General features: G+C 41.6%; 1 protein-coding gene across 5 annotated transcripts in view; it reads left to right on the top strand.

The window, feature by feature from the left end:
- add3a (adducin 3 (gamma) a) overlaps window positions 1-15,579 on the top strand; it is a 31,743-nt gene that overhangs the window by 10,557 nt on the left and 5,607 nt on the right. For 3 of the 5 annotated variants that reach the window (XM_049471105.1, XM_049471102.1, XM_049471104.1), the window contains exons 3-13: window positions 2,238-2,376; window positions 4,283-4,434; window positions 5,533-5,613; window positions 8,078-8,227; window positions 8,903-9,046; window positions 9,630-9,728; window positions 11,633-11,806; window positions 12,626-12,877; window positions 13,227-13,343; window positions 14,058-14,141; window positions 14,855-14,872. In XM_049471105.1, the coding sequence (XP_049327062.1) occupies window positions 2,238-2,376; window positions 4,283-4,434; window positions 5,533-5,613; window positions 8,078-8,227; window positions 8,903-9,046; window positions 9,630-9,728; window positions 11,633-11,806; window positions 12,626-12,877; window positions 13,227-13,343; window positions 14,058-14,141; window positions 14,855-14,872 (1,410 nt within the window). The remainder of the gene's footprint in view (window positions 1-2,237; window positions 2,377-4,282; window positions 4,435-5,532; window positions 5,614-8,077; window positions 8,228-8,902; window positions 9,047-9,629; window positions 9,729-11,632; window positions 11,807-12,625; window positions 12,878-13,226; window positions 13,344-14,057; window positions 14,142-14,854; window positions 14,873-15,579) is intronic. The other 2 variants (XM_049471103.1, XM_049471106.1) reach the window with 1 other exon arrangement.

Genomic DNA, 15,579 nt, shown 5'->3' on the forward strand with positions numbered 1-15,579 from the left:
TGTGTTGAATGGGACAGTGGTTGGTTCTGTCTATGAGGCAAAACCACTTAATGAATGTGAACAGAACGGGAGTGAATTGAGTTAAACAGCTGTAAGTTGGGAACCGCAGGCTAAACTGAGTAAATCTAAATTTATTCTGTGGTCAGACGTCCTTCAGAACTCTCGCGCTGGAGAATTCCCTCTATTCCACACAGAGCTTCTCCTCTCTGACCTTTGTTACAGTCTCTCTCTCTCTCTCTCTCTCTCTCTCTCTCTCTGTGTGTGTGTGTGGAAACACAACTAAATGCTTATCCGGTCCTGAAAACGTACTCTGTTGTTTTAAATGTGATTCCTTTATCTTTCTAATGCTGTTGGTTGTTTGCTGTCCTGTGTTGCTGCACTAACAGCTCCTCACTGCATGGCCTGAAAGATGCACTCTCAAGAGGGGAATCTGGTTAGTGTATGTAAATGTAGATGTAAATCCTACAAATTCTACAAATATATTCTAGCTGAGGAGTTAAACACGGGCTGCTACTGAGTGTACGCTCTAATGCACCAGCTCTGCAGTTCCATATAGCATTTAAACAAGGAACAGCAGCTTCCTGTGAGTGAGAAGCTCCTACGTTAAGCTTTGTACAGAGATGCTGTAATTCTTAACTCATCTCTCAGGATGTGATGAATTAGAGAAATATAGACTGATCTCAGATTTTAGGGCATATTTGCTTTTTTATTGTCCTGTTCTCTGAGATTCGTGACTGCTGGCTGGTTTTTGTTTTAAGAAGCTGTAAGTAGGTCGGCTCTCTCCGGGCGGTGGAAAGATCTAGAACCGCCGTTCGGTTCCTGCAGTTCTGCAGTATTGATGATGTTTAACCACTTTAGCGAGAGTTTAATCTGTGACTTCCAGTCCAGAGCACCATCATCTCTCCTTCCTCCTTAAATATTCACACTCCTCCTCAGTCCCTCCCTCTCCTCCCATCAGACCTGCAGAGCTCCAGCGTTCAGAGTCTCGTCGCGCCGCCACTGTTCCTGTAAACGTGATGCTGAGCTCACTTTAACTGTATTTACTATATTGCAAATTTTTCAGTCTGTAGAACATTGTACCTGTTTGGTCGTTTGTTTAAATACTTTTCTTATTATTCTAATATTCTTTTGAATTTTGTGTTTTAATTTTTTTGTTTGTTTGTATTTAATCTTGTTGAATTTAATTGGCTGTTTGTTTACACTGTTTGCTGGATGTTAAAGGAGTTTTGTTGCCTTTTTTTGAAACCCGTTAAAGCAAGTTGTTAATGTTTATAATTTTATGAAATTTGTTGAAGTAATTTGTTAGAATTTTCAGATAATTTCTTGACATTTGTTTAAGTCTTACCGTGTTTCTGGAGAAATAGGAGAATGTTACAGCAGGTAGTAGAAATGTTTGTGCTGTCTATTTATTTAATTGTAGAAATTTGTATATAATAAAGTGTGTTAAATTGGGTAACTTGGTGTTTAATGTGTTTAGTTAAATAGCTGATCGCTGTGCTGTGAGGGTTTATCTGCCTCGCTCTGCTGGTGCAGCTTGATTTCCTAATGCAGGGTGACGTAAATAACGGCCAGCCGTAATCAAATCAGACTGACCTCAGGCCTGTTGGTTGAATGAAGGCTCAGTGCGCTGTGAACAGAAGTGGATATAAATCTGCTCGACTGTTCTAGCCCTGTACAGCTCGTATCTCTCAGCTGCTAAACAGACAGTGTTTAAACTGAGTAAACTTTCACCAAGCATCATAACTTACGCTCAACATTTGAACCTGATATTTATCAGCTCTCCCTACAGGAGTACTGTGGGCCTACAGGAGATTGTGTGTGTGTGTGTGTGTGTGTGTGTGCACATGTGTGTGTGCTGTAATTTGTGTTTTGAGTTCAGGAATCTGTGTGATACTGAACTGTTAACACATCATAATTACAGGTTGTGTGAGCAGGTTTACAGTAACACACCTGATACCTGTCATCACTGTGTGCAGCCTGTTATCAGTGAACCGGCTGATCTGGGGTCAGGTGCTGATGATGTAGGTGAGGTAGGAAGGACTGACTGAACTGAAGGTGGATCTGCACAGCAGTGTTCGATGGGTCTGAGTTGAAGCCACAGGATAAATTTAACTGTAGAGTTTAATAAACACAACTCTCAGCACTGCATCATAACATTGCTGTGATCTATAACATATTCTCTCTCTCTCTCTCTCTCTCTCTCTCTCTGTCTCTCTCTCTCTCTCTCTCTCTCTCAGGCGTTTAAGGATGAGTTGGAGGGACTGATCCAGGAACAGATGAATAAGGGTAATAACCCGGCCGGTCTCCTCGCTCTGCGTCAGATCGCTGATTTCTTCATGTCCAGCTCCATCGCCGGATTCTCCACCTCCCCCCTCAGTGAGTATCTCAGTGTTTCCTCCCGTCAGTTTCACAATTCACCCCAGCGTTCCAGCAGAGTACCTACCTCCTGTCCGCATATCACTTTCACAATACGAGTGTTCACACTGAAATATCTGCATTTACATTCTGATTTAAAAGCAAACTCATATTTATACTTTGAGTTTGTAGCACTAGAGGGAGCTCATAACGGAGACGTAACTCGGCTGGAGGCAGAGCGAGGCACAGGTCCACTGTAAACTTACGCACAAAATGACTTATTTGCTCAGTAAAAGTCAAGTATAGAGAATTGGTCGGAGCTGTCTGATGCAGAAGCAAGCAGGTTCTGCATTCCAGACCAGAGCACATATCTGCACAGTTTAAAGCTGATTTAACACAGGAAGCAGTAAGTGTGTGTATCTCTGTGTTATACACAGTGGTGTCGGTGAAGATGTGCAAGTGTGAGCGGCAGGCGCTGCCGGTACCGAGTTTAGTTAAACAGCTCAGTATGGAGAAACAGCAGAAACAGGGTTTGATCAACCCTACAGTAATTATCCGGGAAATTAATCAGATTAAACTGCACCTGAACAGCCGTTTAGCTCAGTATTTAGTATAGGAATATATTTAATCAGTAATGGTGTGACATCGCCTGTGAAGCACATGCAGTACAATACAGCTCTATACACACAAGTGTTCACTATGTTACACTTTTCATGAACTGAAATATAGGAGCTTATGTTTACACAATGTTTATATATAAACGCTGCCTTTGCATCACTTTAAATAGTGCTGTTTGTTTCCAAATAAAAAAAAACTGCAGTTATGTAAGAAATTATGCGCATGATTCTCTACAGAACTAAAGCGGATTTCTGCAGCATCTCCCAAAGAACCGTTTAAAGCAAGAGCATCAGAATCAACAGTGGATCATTTGAGACCATTAAAGATCCACCAATAAATAAAGTGCATTAGATCAGCTGTAATAAGTGAACAGTGATGAAGAGAAGGTTAAACAGATCAGCATTTAGATTTTATCATGTGCTTCAGCCTGTGGCTCTTCATTTAGCCGATCATTATTAGCATGATGTTCAGTCTGGCTGATTCTATTCTGTATTAGATTAGTATTGACATGTTGGTCCTGCAGCCCTGTGACACACATGTTTCTCTTCAAGGTCAGCGAGACTCGCTCTGCAGGACACTATTGATTCCATATTGAGCTTCATGTTCTATAAATAATCAGATCCAGAACATGTTTACTCCTTTACACTGACAATACCAGTGAAATGTGGTTTAAAAAGTACTGAAAAATAATTAAATAAATAACTTTACCCTGAGTGCTGAGTTATAAATCTAATAAAATTGGATTATGTGGTTTCTGACACTTTTATAAACACATAACTTGTTTTTGAATATATTTAAATATATTGTTTCAGTAATATATTTACAGTGTGGACACGCAAAATAATCTCAACAGTTTCATAAATTAATCAGATGTTCAAACCTTTGCTGCTTTATACAAAAATAAATTCTACAGACCATCAAAAACTTTATGATGAAACTGGCTCTCATCAGGACCGCCCCAGGTATTAAAGTATCTTCAGTGTTTCCCATGAAAAGGTGTAATACAATTTTTACAGTAATCTGATGGATGTAATTTATGTTTGTGAGATACAGGCAGAAGCTTATGTCCCGCAGTTGAAACTTAAAAATGAAGAAGAATCACCACCATATATTTATAAAATCAGTGCTGTTTTGCTGGTAAAAAGAGAAATGATTTGAATTAGGATTCTGATGTTGGTTCTTCAACACTTTCCTCTAAATTACAGCCGCTGAAGGATGTAATTGTGCTGAAGGATCTGCTCCTGTGTTTCTGTAGTTAATTAAAGGTCTGTTTTTGATTAATCTGATTAATCTGAAACTCTGTCTGCAGGTTTGGGGATGGTGACCCCGATAAACGACCTGTTTGGAGGTGAGTTCAGTAACCTGGTGAAGGGGGAGAAGCAGACGCGCTGTAAACTGGCGGCACTGTACCGACTGGTGGACCTGTTCAGCTGGGCACACTTCTCCAGCTCCTACATCACTGTGAGGAACACTTTCACTGTTCAACACTTTCACTGTTCAACACTTTCACTGTTCAACACTTTCACTGTTCAACACTTTCACTGTTCAACACTTTCACTGTTCAACACTTTCACTGCTCAACACTTTCACTGTTCAACACTTTCACTGCTCAACACTTTCACTGCTCAACACTTTCACTGCTCAACACTTTCACTGTTCAACACTTTCACTGTTCAACACTTTCACTGCTCAACACTTTCACTGCTCAACACTTTCACTGCTCAACACTTTCACTGCTCAACACTTTCACTGCTCAACACTTTCACTGCTCAACACTTTCACTGCTCAACACTTTCACTGTTCAACACTTTCACTGTTCAACACTTTCACTGTTCAACACTTTCACTGCTCAACACTTTCACTGTTCAACACTTTCACTGTTCAACACTTTCACTGTTCAACACTTTCACTGTTCAACACTTTCACTGTTCAACACTTTCACTGTTCAACACTTTCACTGCTCACCACTTTCACTATTCACCACTTTCATTCACTCTTCAGCACTTTCACTATTCTCCACTTATTCTCCACTTTCAGTATTCACCACATTTACTATTCAGTACTCTCACTCAGCTCCTATCAGGAGTATAGAGGGGTATAGAGGGGTATAGAGGGGGGTATAGAGGGGGGTATAGAGGGGGGTATAGAGGGGGGTATAGAGGGGAGTATAGAGGGGAGTATAGAGGGGAGTATAGAGGGGAGTATAGAGGGGAGTATAGAGGGGAGTATAGAGGGGAGTATAGAGGGGGGTATAGAGGGGGGTATAGAGGGGGGTATAGAGGGGCATAGAGGACCATAGAGAGGTATAGAGGAGTATAAAGGGGTATATACCCTGAGGTTAGATGATGGAGCAGTTTCAGTTCTCTCTCTCCAGAAGTTGGACTGGGATTCGTGTGAATCTTCTCTCGTAATAAAAGTGCTATTTTTTTTATAGACTCTCAGCAGGAAATTCTATTAATCTGCTTTATTTAACTCTGGAACAACACAGCTGTTTATGGATGTTTTTAGACAGAAGAACTAAGTGTGTGTGTGTGTGTGTGTGTTTGTGTCTGTGTGTAGGTTCGTGTCAGCAAGGAACAGGACCACATTCTCATCATCCCCAGAGGACTGTCCTTCGGCGAGGCTTCTGCTTCCAGTCTGGTAAAAACACACATTTATTCTTCATTTCTGCTCCAGGCTTTTACCCATAATCCCTCAGGAGCTCCTCCTCCTCCTCCTCCTCACTGTTCCCTCAGTCTGAACTGAGATGATGTTGCTGAAACATGAAAAGACAATTCTGAACATTAAAGTTGTTTTTCTCTGATGTTTACATTATTAACAGTTAACCAGAAAACCTGGGTAGAAATAGTGTTGGGTAGAGTTGTGAGTGCGTGAGTGCGTGAGTGTAATGTGACTGTTAATAGTAGCTTGTTAAACTTGACCTTGTGACCTTTTGACAGCTGTTGCTGTTTTGGCAAATTTGTGTATGTGAGTGTGTATTGTGTGTGTTTGTCTGTAGTGTATTGTGTGTGTGTGTGTGTGTGTGTGTGTGTTTGTCTGTAGTGTGTGTGTGTGTGTGTGTTTGTCTGTAGTGTGTGTGTGTGTGTGTTTGTCTGTAGTGTGTGTGTGTGTTTTTGTCTGTAGTGTATTGTGTGTGTTTTTGTCTGTAGTGTATTGTGTGTGTTTTTGTCTGTAGTGTATTGTGTGTGTTTTTGTCTGTAGTGTATTGTGTGCGTGTGTATTTATCTGTAGTGTATTGTGTGTGTGTGTGTGTGTGTGTGTGTGCGTGTGTTTGTTTGTAGTGTATATTGTGTGTGTGTGTGTGCATGCATGCATGCATGCGTGCGTGTGTGTGTGTGTGTGTGTATGTGTGTGTGTTTGTCTGTAGTGTGTGTATGTGTTTTTGTCTGTAGTGTGTGGCGTGTGTTTGTCTGTAGTGTGTGTGTGTGTGTGTGTGTGTGTGTTTTTGTCTGCAGTGTATAGTGTGCGTGTGTGTAGTGTGTGTGCCTCAGGCAGGATGGTCTGTACCCGTGACCGAGGTCCTCGTGTTCCGCTGTTCAGTGATCAGTACTGTTCTTAACAGAGTTTTAATGTGTTTTTTTATGTGGCTATGGTGACCATGTTTTCCACAATGTTGTGGGTTGTTGTGTGTAGACATTGTGGGTTGTTGTGTGTAGACGTTGTGGGTTGTTGTGTGTAGATGTTGTGGGTTGGTTGTGTGTAGATGTGGGTTGTTGTGTGTAGACATTGTGGGTTGTTGTGTGTAGACATTGTGGGTTGTTGTGTGTAGACGTTGTGGGTTGTTGCGTGTAGATGTTATGGTTTGTTGTGTGTAGACGTTGTGGGTTGTTGTGTGTAGACGTTGTGGGTTGTTGTGTGTAGACGTTGTGGGTTGTTGTGTGTAGACGTTGTGGGTTGTTGTGTGTAGACGTTGTGGGTTGTGTGTAGACGTTGTGGGTTGTTGTGTGTTGACATTGTGGGTTGTTGTGTGTAGACGTTGTGGGTTGTTGTGTAGACGTTGTGGGTTGTTGTGTGTAGACGTTGTGGGTTGTGTGTAGACGTTGTGGGTTGTTGTGTGTAGACGTTGTGGGTTGTTGTGTGTAGACGTTGTGGGTTGTTGTGTGTAGACGTTGTGGGTTGTTGTGTGTAGACGTTGTGGGTTGTGTGTAGACGTTGTGGGTTGTTGTGTGTAGACGTTGTGGGTTGTTGTGTGTAGACGTTGTGGGTTGTTGTGTGTAGACGTTGTGGGTTGTTGTGTGTAGACGTTGTGGGTTGTTGTGTGTAGACGTTGTGGGTTGTGTGTAGACGTTGTGGGTTGTTGTGTGTAGACGTTGTGGGTTGTTGTGTGTAGACGTTGTGGGTTGTTGTGTGTAGACGTTGTGGGTTGTGTGTAGACGTTGTGGGTTGTTGTGTGTAGACGTTGTGGGTTGTTGTGTGTAGACATTGTGGGTTGTTGTGGGTTGTTGTGTGTAGACGTTGTGGGTTGTTGTGTGTAGACGTTGTGGGTTGTTGTGTGTAGACGTTGTGGGTTGTTGTGTGTAGACGTTGCGGGTTGTTGTGTGTAGACGTTGCGGGTTGTTGTGTAGATGTGTTTGTGTGAAATAAAGGGGCGTGTTTTTATTATTTTAGTGAATCTATTTTTGGAAGGGTTTTGGTATAGTGTTAATTTACACACTATAGAACTCAGTGAACTAAATCATAATAGTGTACTGTGGTTCAGTGTCTGGACTGGAGTGAACACGTGTGACTCAGACTCTGATCTGATCTGTATCTTTTTATGTCTCGACTTCAGGACTCTGTGTGTGTAGTGTGTGTGTGTGTAGTGTGTGTGTGTGGTCAGTAGAGGAGGAGAATTTAGGATCATGCAGGAATGCGGCCGGCGGAGTGAGTCTCCCCGTACTCCCTGTATTACTCTTTTATTGTTAGTTTGTAGTAATAAAGAGGAGGAGTGAACAGGAGGACTGATCTGCTGGTGTTTCTGATCCTCCCTAAAGCACATGATCATTACATCACCCTTAACACCAGCCCTCACCATCACAAACCATAACTCTGTGTGTGTTTTCGTGTGTGTGTGTGTGTGTGTGTGTGTGTGTTTGTGTGTGTGTGTGTGTGTCTCTCTCTGCAGGTAAAGGTGAATATTCTGGGGGATGTTGTGGATCAGGGCTCCACTACTCTGAGGATGGATCCGGCCGGGTTCAGTCCTCACGCTGCTATCTACTCCATGCGTCCGGACGTACGCTGCATCGTCCACATACACACCCCCGTCACGGCAGCCGTGAGTATCACCATCAGCTTCACTAGTGAAACAAACCCAGACTTAGACAGAGTACCTGTGGTGTGGGGGGGCACTTACATATGGCAGAGGAATCAATCAAACCAGCACTCAACAGTGTTACAGTACTAGTGCAGGATTAGTGCTCTGGTGTACAGTGTTACAGTAGGATTAGTGTGTTGGTGATTAGCGCTCTGGTGCACAGTGTTACAGTAGGATTAGTGTGTTGGTGAAAAGTGCTCTGGTGTACAGTGTTACAGTAGGATTAGTGTGTTGGTGATAAGTGCTCTGGTGTACAGTGTTACAGTAGGATTAGTGTGTTGGTGATAAGTGCTCTGGTGTACAGTGTTACAGTAGGATTAGTGTGCTGGTGATAAGTGCTCTGGTGTACAGTGTTACAGTAGGATTAGTGTGTTGGTGATAAGTGATCTGGTGTACAGTGTTACAGTAGGATTAGTGTGTTGGTGATTAGTGCTCTGGTGTACAGTGTTACAGTAGGGTTAGTCTGCTGGTGATTAGTGCTCTGGTGTACAGTGTTACAGTAGGGTTAGTCTGCTGGTGATTAGTGCTCTGGTGTACAGTGTTACAGTAGGATTAGTGTGCTGGTGATTAGTGCTCTGATGTACAGTGTTACAGTAGGATTAGTGTGTTGGTGATTAGTGCTCTGGTGTTCTGCAGGTCTCGTCTATGAAGTGTGGTCTGCTGCCGATCTCTCAGGAGGCTCTGATTCTGGGGGATATCGCCTACTTTAACTATCAGGGCAGCCTGGACGAGCAGGAGGAGAGAGTGGAGCTCCAGAAAGCTCTCGGACCTTCAGCTAAGGTAACACCCCCCCCCCCCCCCCCCCACACACACACACACACAATTTTATCTTACTGACATTAGAATTATCAAACAAAATTTAATGCCACACAAAGATAACCTGAAAAACACAAAACCCAGTTTTTAAAGGATTTCTTTAAATAAGGGAAAAATCCCCCATCGATTTGTCTCCTTAGGCTCAGGTGTACTTGGGTTCTGCAGCAGGACAATGATCTGAAGCTCACCAGCAGCTTTACCTCTGGATGGGTTAATAAAATTAAATGAAGGCTTTGGAGGGAGGCTGTGAATGATCTTAAACAGGACTTTTATGCTGGAAAATCCTCCAATGTTACTGAATTAAAACTGTAATTCTGTAAAGAAGAGTGGAACTAAATTCTTCCAAAGAGATGAGAGACTCGGTTATCGGTTATCAGTAAATCGGTGATTTCGATTAGATTCACAGGGAAACACTTTCTCACACAGGGTTGGATTAGATTAAGAATTAAAATTAGCATTTATAAACACAGCCATACTGTTTCAGTATACCTTATCTAAACTGAGTGTATAGAGTATTAATGATCTCCTGTAACTCTGTGTGTTTCAGGTTCTTGTTCTGAGGAATCATGGAGTGGTGGCTCTGGGGGAGACTATAGAGGAAGCTTTTCACTACATCTACACGGCTCAGCTGGCCTGTGAGATCCAGGTAAATATCTGTATGACCAACAACCCACATCATGAAGACTCACTTACATTGTGTAGCATAGTGGATAACAGCACTGCACTTCCTGTGGCAGACTAGAGTTCAATTCTGTGCCTGGAAAAGCTCAGCCTGATTACTAACACCCACAAATCAATCACCTGCCCACTTTTTATTTGGTAGGTTTTTTCCACCTGTCTGAAAGTCTGCTTTGTTCTCAGAATTGATTATTGATTATTGTATCATAACACAGCGCAGCGCCCCCTGCTGGGTTTGTAAAAACTTTCCAGCAGCCCCATTCTGACTCCCATCCACCAATGAGCTCACCTGGATCTGCAGGAATTAAGGATCTGGAATTTGTTGAAATGTCTTGTTGCCAGATATTCTCAGGTCTTGGGGGGAGTTGTATGGGTGGAACATGGAGGAGCAGCAGTAAATAGATCATAATGTTTTGGCTCATGCTCGAGTTGCCCTACGTCTCTCGTTGTGTCGCTGTATGGAAAAAATTGCGTAATGTGCAGGAATTTATACTTCTTCTTCTTCTTCTTCTTCTTTTTCTTCTTTCCTTCTCAATCCCTCCCTCACCCTGCACCCCCCCTCCCTCACCCCCCTCAGCCTCTTATCTCTCTTGTTAAAATGCTGCGTTCACTGCAGAAGAATGCGCTGCAGCAGCATGTGTTCTGTTACAGGGAGTTTTAGAGGAATTTCTAATAATCAGTTTGGGACTGAAACTCTGGAGAAAAACAAGACATTAAAGCAGTGTTAAGGTTTTATTTTCTTTAACTCATGATCACAATATATCAGCAGATATTAGAGAAACCTTAGTTTACACTCGGCAGCTCCTATCAGCAGAGCTACAGCCAGTATTTTCTTATTTGAACTGCGCAGTACAGTTTATCCTCCTAATCTGCCCACCGTCATTCCCCCAGTCCCATTTCCACACCCTGGGTTGCCAGGTATAGAAAACAACAGCACACAGTACAGTGTGCTGCCGTCCTGGAGACAGGCAAGCTGGTTGTTGTTCTGCTGAACAGGAGGGTTCTGTACAGTAGTAGGAAAGACAGACATTTTAGACATAGAAATGGATGTACTAACTGATACACAGCTACAGAATAAGACTCGTCGTTGCTTACCACTGTGTGTCAACCTGGCAACCCACGTGAGCTTCTTATCTGGGTAGAAGTGTGTGAAACTTTATCCAGAAAAAGGAAATTCTACCATAGAAGAACCAGATTCAGGTCCCTGAAAACCTTTAATAAAAAAAGACTTTTTATAGAAGCTCCAAAATTTTAAATGTTGAAAAAGCTTAAATTTGAAGTTTTATTTTCTCCAGCATCACAAGAGGTCCAGTGGCTGATAAGAGGATTCTGCACTGTGCATCCAGTGTAAAAAAAAAAAAAAAAAAAAAACATTTTCTTGGGCCATGCCTACTTTCTTTTTTTTTTTTTGTGTGGTTATTTTATGCTCATTATTTTCCGTCAGCTCTGCAGCCTCGCTCTCTTATTGGTGCTCTAGTTCTGTAATAGTGATCCTGGTCACTGAACTGAGGGAGAATTGATTGTGTGAAGCAAAAGGCTGGATCTGTTCCAGCTGGATCAGCTGATTGTTTTACTAATAAAAGCCTCGAAATCTCCATAATTCAGACTGACCTGCTCTCACTTGGTTCTGTAGGTTTTTCTACAGTTAAAACAATCACTCCTTTTCACCAAAGTGCTTTAATGCTGAAGTTGGAGTAACTCAGAATCTTGTGGTTGCTGTGGTGATCTGCTCACCGGCTCACAGTGTTCAGCTCATTTTATTATTGGTCTTCATTTGATTTATTTTTAGTTGGTTATTTTGGCTTTTAGGGTCTGAAGTCTCCCTATTTTGGCTTTGGTTGGTCTGAAGCGTGTGGTTTGTTGTCTCTGCAGGTAAACGCGTTCTCCTGCGCTGGAGGAGTGGAGAACCTGATCGTTCTGGATTTGGAGAAGTATAGGTCTCGGACGCAGGGCGTGGCCCAAACCGGCGTTAACATGGCCTCTCAGAACAAGTGGAAGATCGGAGAACTGGAGTTCGAGTCTCTGATGAGGATGCTGGATAACCTGGTAAATTTCACCCTCAGTCTAAATCTTCATCATCAGGGACCGAAAGCAGGTTCTGTCCAGTCAAAAAAGCCTTCCATCCAGACTGTGCACCAGGGGCTGCACCAGGGGCTGCACCACAGCTACACCACATATCACTGGGGCATCACCATCACAGTGTGGGCTGGTGCAGAAATCACATCGCTGAGCATCTATTTACTCATTTAAAGGAAAATTAATATTTTCTGCTTTTTCTGCTTAATTAACGCACCAGTCAAAAGTTTGGACGCACCCCTTCTTATTTATTTTTTATGCTTTATTGTTATTATTTTTTTACATTGTAGATTAATACTGAAGACATCAAAACTAGAATAAAATGCACATGTAGTTGAATGAATTTTTTTTTTTTTTTAAGTTAAACCAGAATATGTTTTATAATTTAGATACTTTGATGCGTTGAAACCAGATTTGCCCGTTCTCTACTTTATTCTCTCAGTGGATTCATGAGGTAGAACCTGGAATGGTTCTCCATCTGTTTTAAAGGGGTTCTAGAGGTTCTGGGAGGAGCTGCGTGTGCTGTGATTATAACATTCTAAATTAAGATCACAGTACTGTACAGTGAGTTTAATATTACTGCCCCCTGTGGTCTGGTGCTCCTCAGGAGGTCCTGCTGTAAAGAGAGCAGCGTTAGAGTTTAATTATTCGTGTTTTTCAGATACAGATTTAGTTCTTTATTGTTTTGTAAATAGCTGTGGTGATTAGTGCTGTGGTGATTAGTGCTGTGGTGATTAGTGCTGTGGTGATCAGTGCTTTGTGATCTGAGAGTGTGCGGTGTTTCTGCAGGGTTATCGGACAGGCTATGCTTATCGCCACCCGATCGTGCGAGACAAACCGCGGCACAAGAGCGAGGTGGAGATCCCGGCCACAGTCACGGCGTTCTCCTTTGATGATGACGAAACTCCTCGCCTCCCGTTCAGACTCCTGCAGCAGCGGCACCAGAGGGAGAAAACCCGCTGGCTCAACTCCCCCAACTGCTACACCAAGGTCAATGTCACCGACGGAGGCGTGGAGGAGAGCGCGCGCATCCGCACCCTGGTACTGAAATACCCATATTAAACATATTAAACATATTAAACTTTGCAGCTGTTAAAATATGCTAATAAAACCCAGCATTAAACAGAGTGCTTGCTGGAATCTTCTGCAGAAAGAGGAAGACATGCCTGGATAAAGCTGGTTTAGTGCTGCTCTCTAGTGGCTAATTTAAGTATTAATGATATAGAGATTTAATAGATTTAATAGTGTGTTTGGTGGTGTTGGGTTTGTGTTTGAATCATAGAGCAACACCATAATTAAATTTTTCACTAATCTTACAGAAAACAGACATGTTCAATTAGCCAAACTCAATATTTCTAATTTTATAACTCTCTTTCTCTCTCTCTCTCAGTGGATGAAGTCTGAGGACGGCAGCAGCAGCAGTGGGACCCCGATTCGTATTGAAGACCCAAACCAGTTTGTTCCTCTGAACACAAACCCCAACGAGGTTCTAGCAAAGAGAAATAAAGTGAGTGAAAGCACCACCTTCCCTCTGTCTGTCTGTCTCTATCTCTAATTTTTTTGTATTTTATTTTTCCAGTACTGTGCTCTTAAATTAATCCCTGGTCCTTAAGAATACTCAGAATTTTTTAAATTGTAAAAAAATCCTGAATAAATATTTCATTTAAAAAATAAACATATGTAATGATGTATGATAAGATGATGTAACAGGCCTGTAGCCTGCATAAATAAAATATAAAATCAGCATATCTAAACAAGGTTTACTAAACAGCTCTTTCACATTAATTGGCTTTTCTCAATAAGTACAATTATTAAGTTTGTTTCCTCAAAATTTACAAAAAATGTATAATGTAATTATTAGTATTAATATTATTACTACTACAGGATATGACAGTATGGGTATTTTACATTCTTAAACCTTCATTTTTACAATTAAGCAGCTAAAATCTCTTCTTTGCTTACTTAATATTTACTCCTGAATATAGATTCAGATAAATACAGTTCTAGTGCTTATTTACTGTATGATTAATATTTATTTAAAGAATAAAAACAGCGAAGCTTCTGCACAACTCCTGGCTCTGTGAAGCCGTTATCTTTATTTATCAGCAGATGATCCCAGTCATTAGGACGAACTGCACAGTTTTATATTAAAATTATCTCCTTTGTGTTTTAAACGCTAGTTTTCTCGGCTGAAATATTCACTCCTTTATTTCTGTTTCAGATCAGAGAGCAGAACCGATTCGACATGATGACGGCCGGCCCACAGTCTCAGAAGCTGGCGGGAATCGTGGTGGAGAGACCGCCGGTGAGCTTTTAACTACCGTATAAACCTGTCTAAACCTGTATAAACTTGTAGCTGCTTGTCTCGGCGGGTCTGCTAGGGGCGCCGCACTCTCAGTTTCTATCAGTGAAGAACTGTTTAATCTGTTTTATTCACTGACTGAAGATTTTATAATAAAACTCCTTAATTCTGCATCTTCTCATCTGAGCCACTCTGCTAATTATATTATCTGTATCTATTTAATTCTTATTTTATCTTTAGGTGGAACTGAACCATAAGACTACAATTTAATTCCACCTCATGTACCACAAGTGATACGAATGAAAAATGAAGTCTCCTTAAATTATTGATTATATATTTCACTCTGTAGTTCAGAGTGGAGCAGATACAGCTATTATTATTATTTTTATTATTATTATTAGTTGGGTGGTGGGGGGTTATTCTCAGCAGTACTGCTGGAGTTTTTAAACACCACTGAGAGCACTGAGAATAGACAGAAACGTCCAGCTCGCAGTGTGAGTTCTGAGTGATAAAGAACAGGTGAAAATAAAGAGGAGAAAATAAAATATACAGAGAAACACAACTACAGACTGTAATTATAGAACTACAGAAGCTCTGATCAGTAGATCTGAGTGAATCTAGTGAATAATAAGTGTAGAGCACAGGGAGGTGGTCATAATGAAGTGGCTGTGTGGTGTATTATGGAATGTAACGAGGCTGTGTGTTTTGCTTTAAAGGAGCGGATCTGTGTAAAGGTAATGTGTTACGGTTGGTTGAATGCTGCTTGCTGTGATTTTGTGATGTGATGATCATCCTCCTCACCTGTTTACGGCCATATTCCCAGATAACAGTGTCAGGATTCATGGTGCTGGAATTGTGAAAGAGTTCCGTGTTTAGGGAGCATGAGATCATCATTTTATCATTTTCACACATGGATTGAGAGAGTTCACCACAGAGTCCAGACCTTAACCTCATTGAGAATCTTTGGGATGTTCTGGATGGAGAAGAGCTGCTTTGTGCAGCGGTTGGTCAGACTCTACCATCATCAGTGCTGCTGAAGATCTTGGTGAAAAATTAATGCAGCAGCACTGGAATAAATAAACCTTGTGACGTTGCAGAAGATTATTGAAACAATGATACAGTGAATATGTAAAGCTGCAATCAAAGCTAAAGGTCTAACCAAATATTAGAGTGAGACCTTTTTTTATTTCGGCAGTGAAAATCACACAGCCACGCAATATCACAGTTTTATAAATCACTATTTTTTATTCTGCAATGAAATATATGAGAATATCTCATCATGAATGAAATGGATTTTTTATGCCTCTCGACAGTCAGTGCATTTTTCCTGCAGGTAGAACCACAGTTTGAGTGAATGGTGAGAACGCTGGGTCTCTGCATGCTGCTCAGTGTAAAGTTTTTGCAGAGTCGTGTTTTTAGTTTTGTTTCTCCATCATCATGT

The sequence above is a fragment of the Astyanax mexicanus genome, chromosome 23 (genome assembly GCF_023375975.1).
Source record: "Astyanax mexicanus isolate ESR-SI-001 chromosome 23, AstMex3_surface, whole genome shotgun sequence".
Lineage (NCBI taxonomy): Eukaryota > Metazoa > Chordata > Actinopteri > Characiformes > Acestrorhamphidae > Astyanax > Astyanax mexicanus.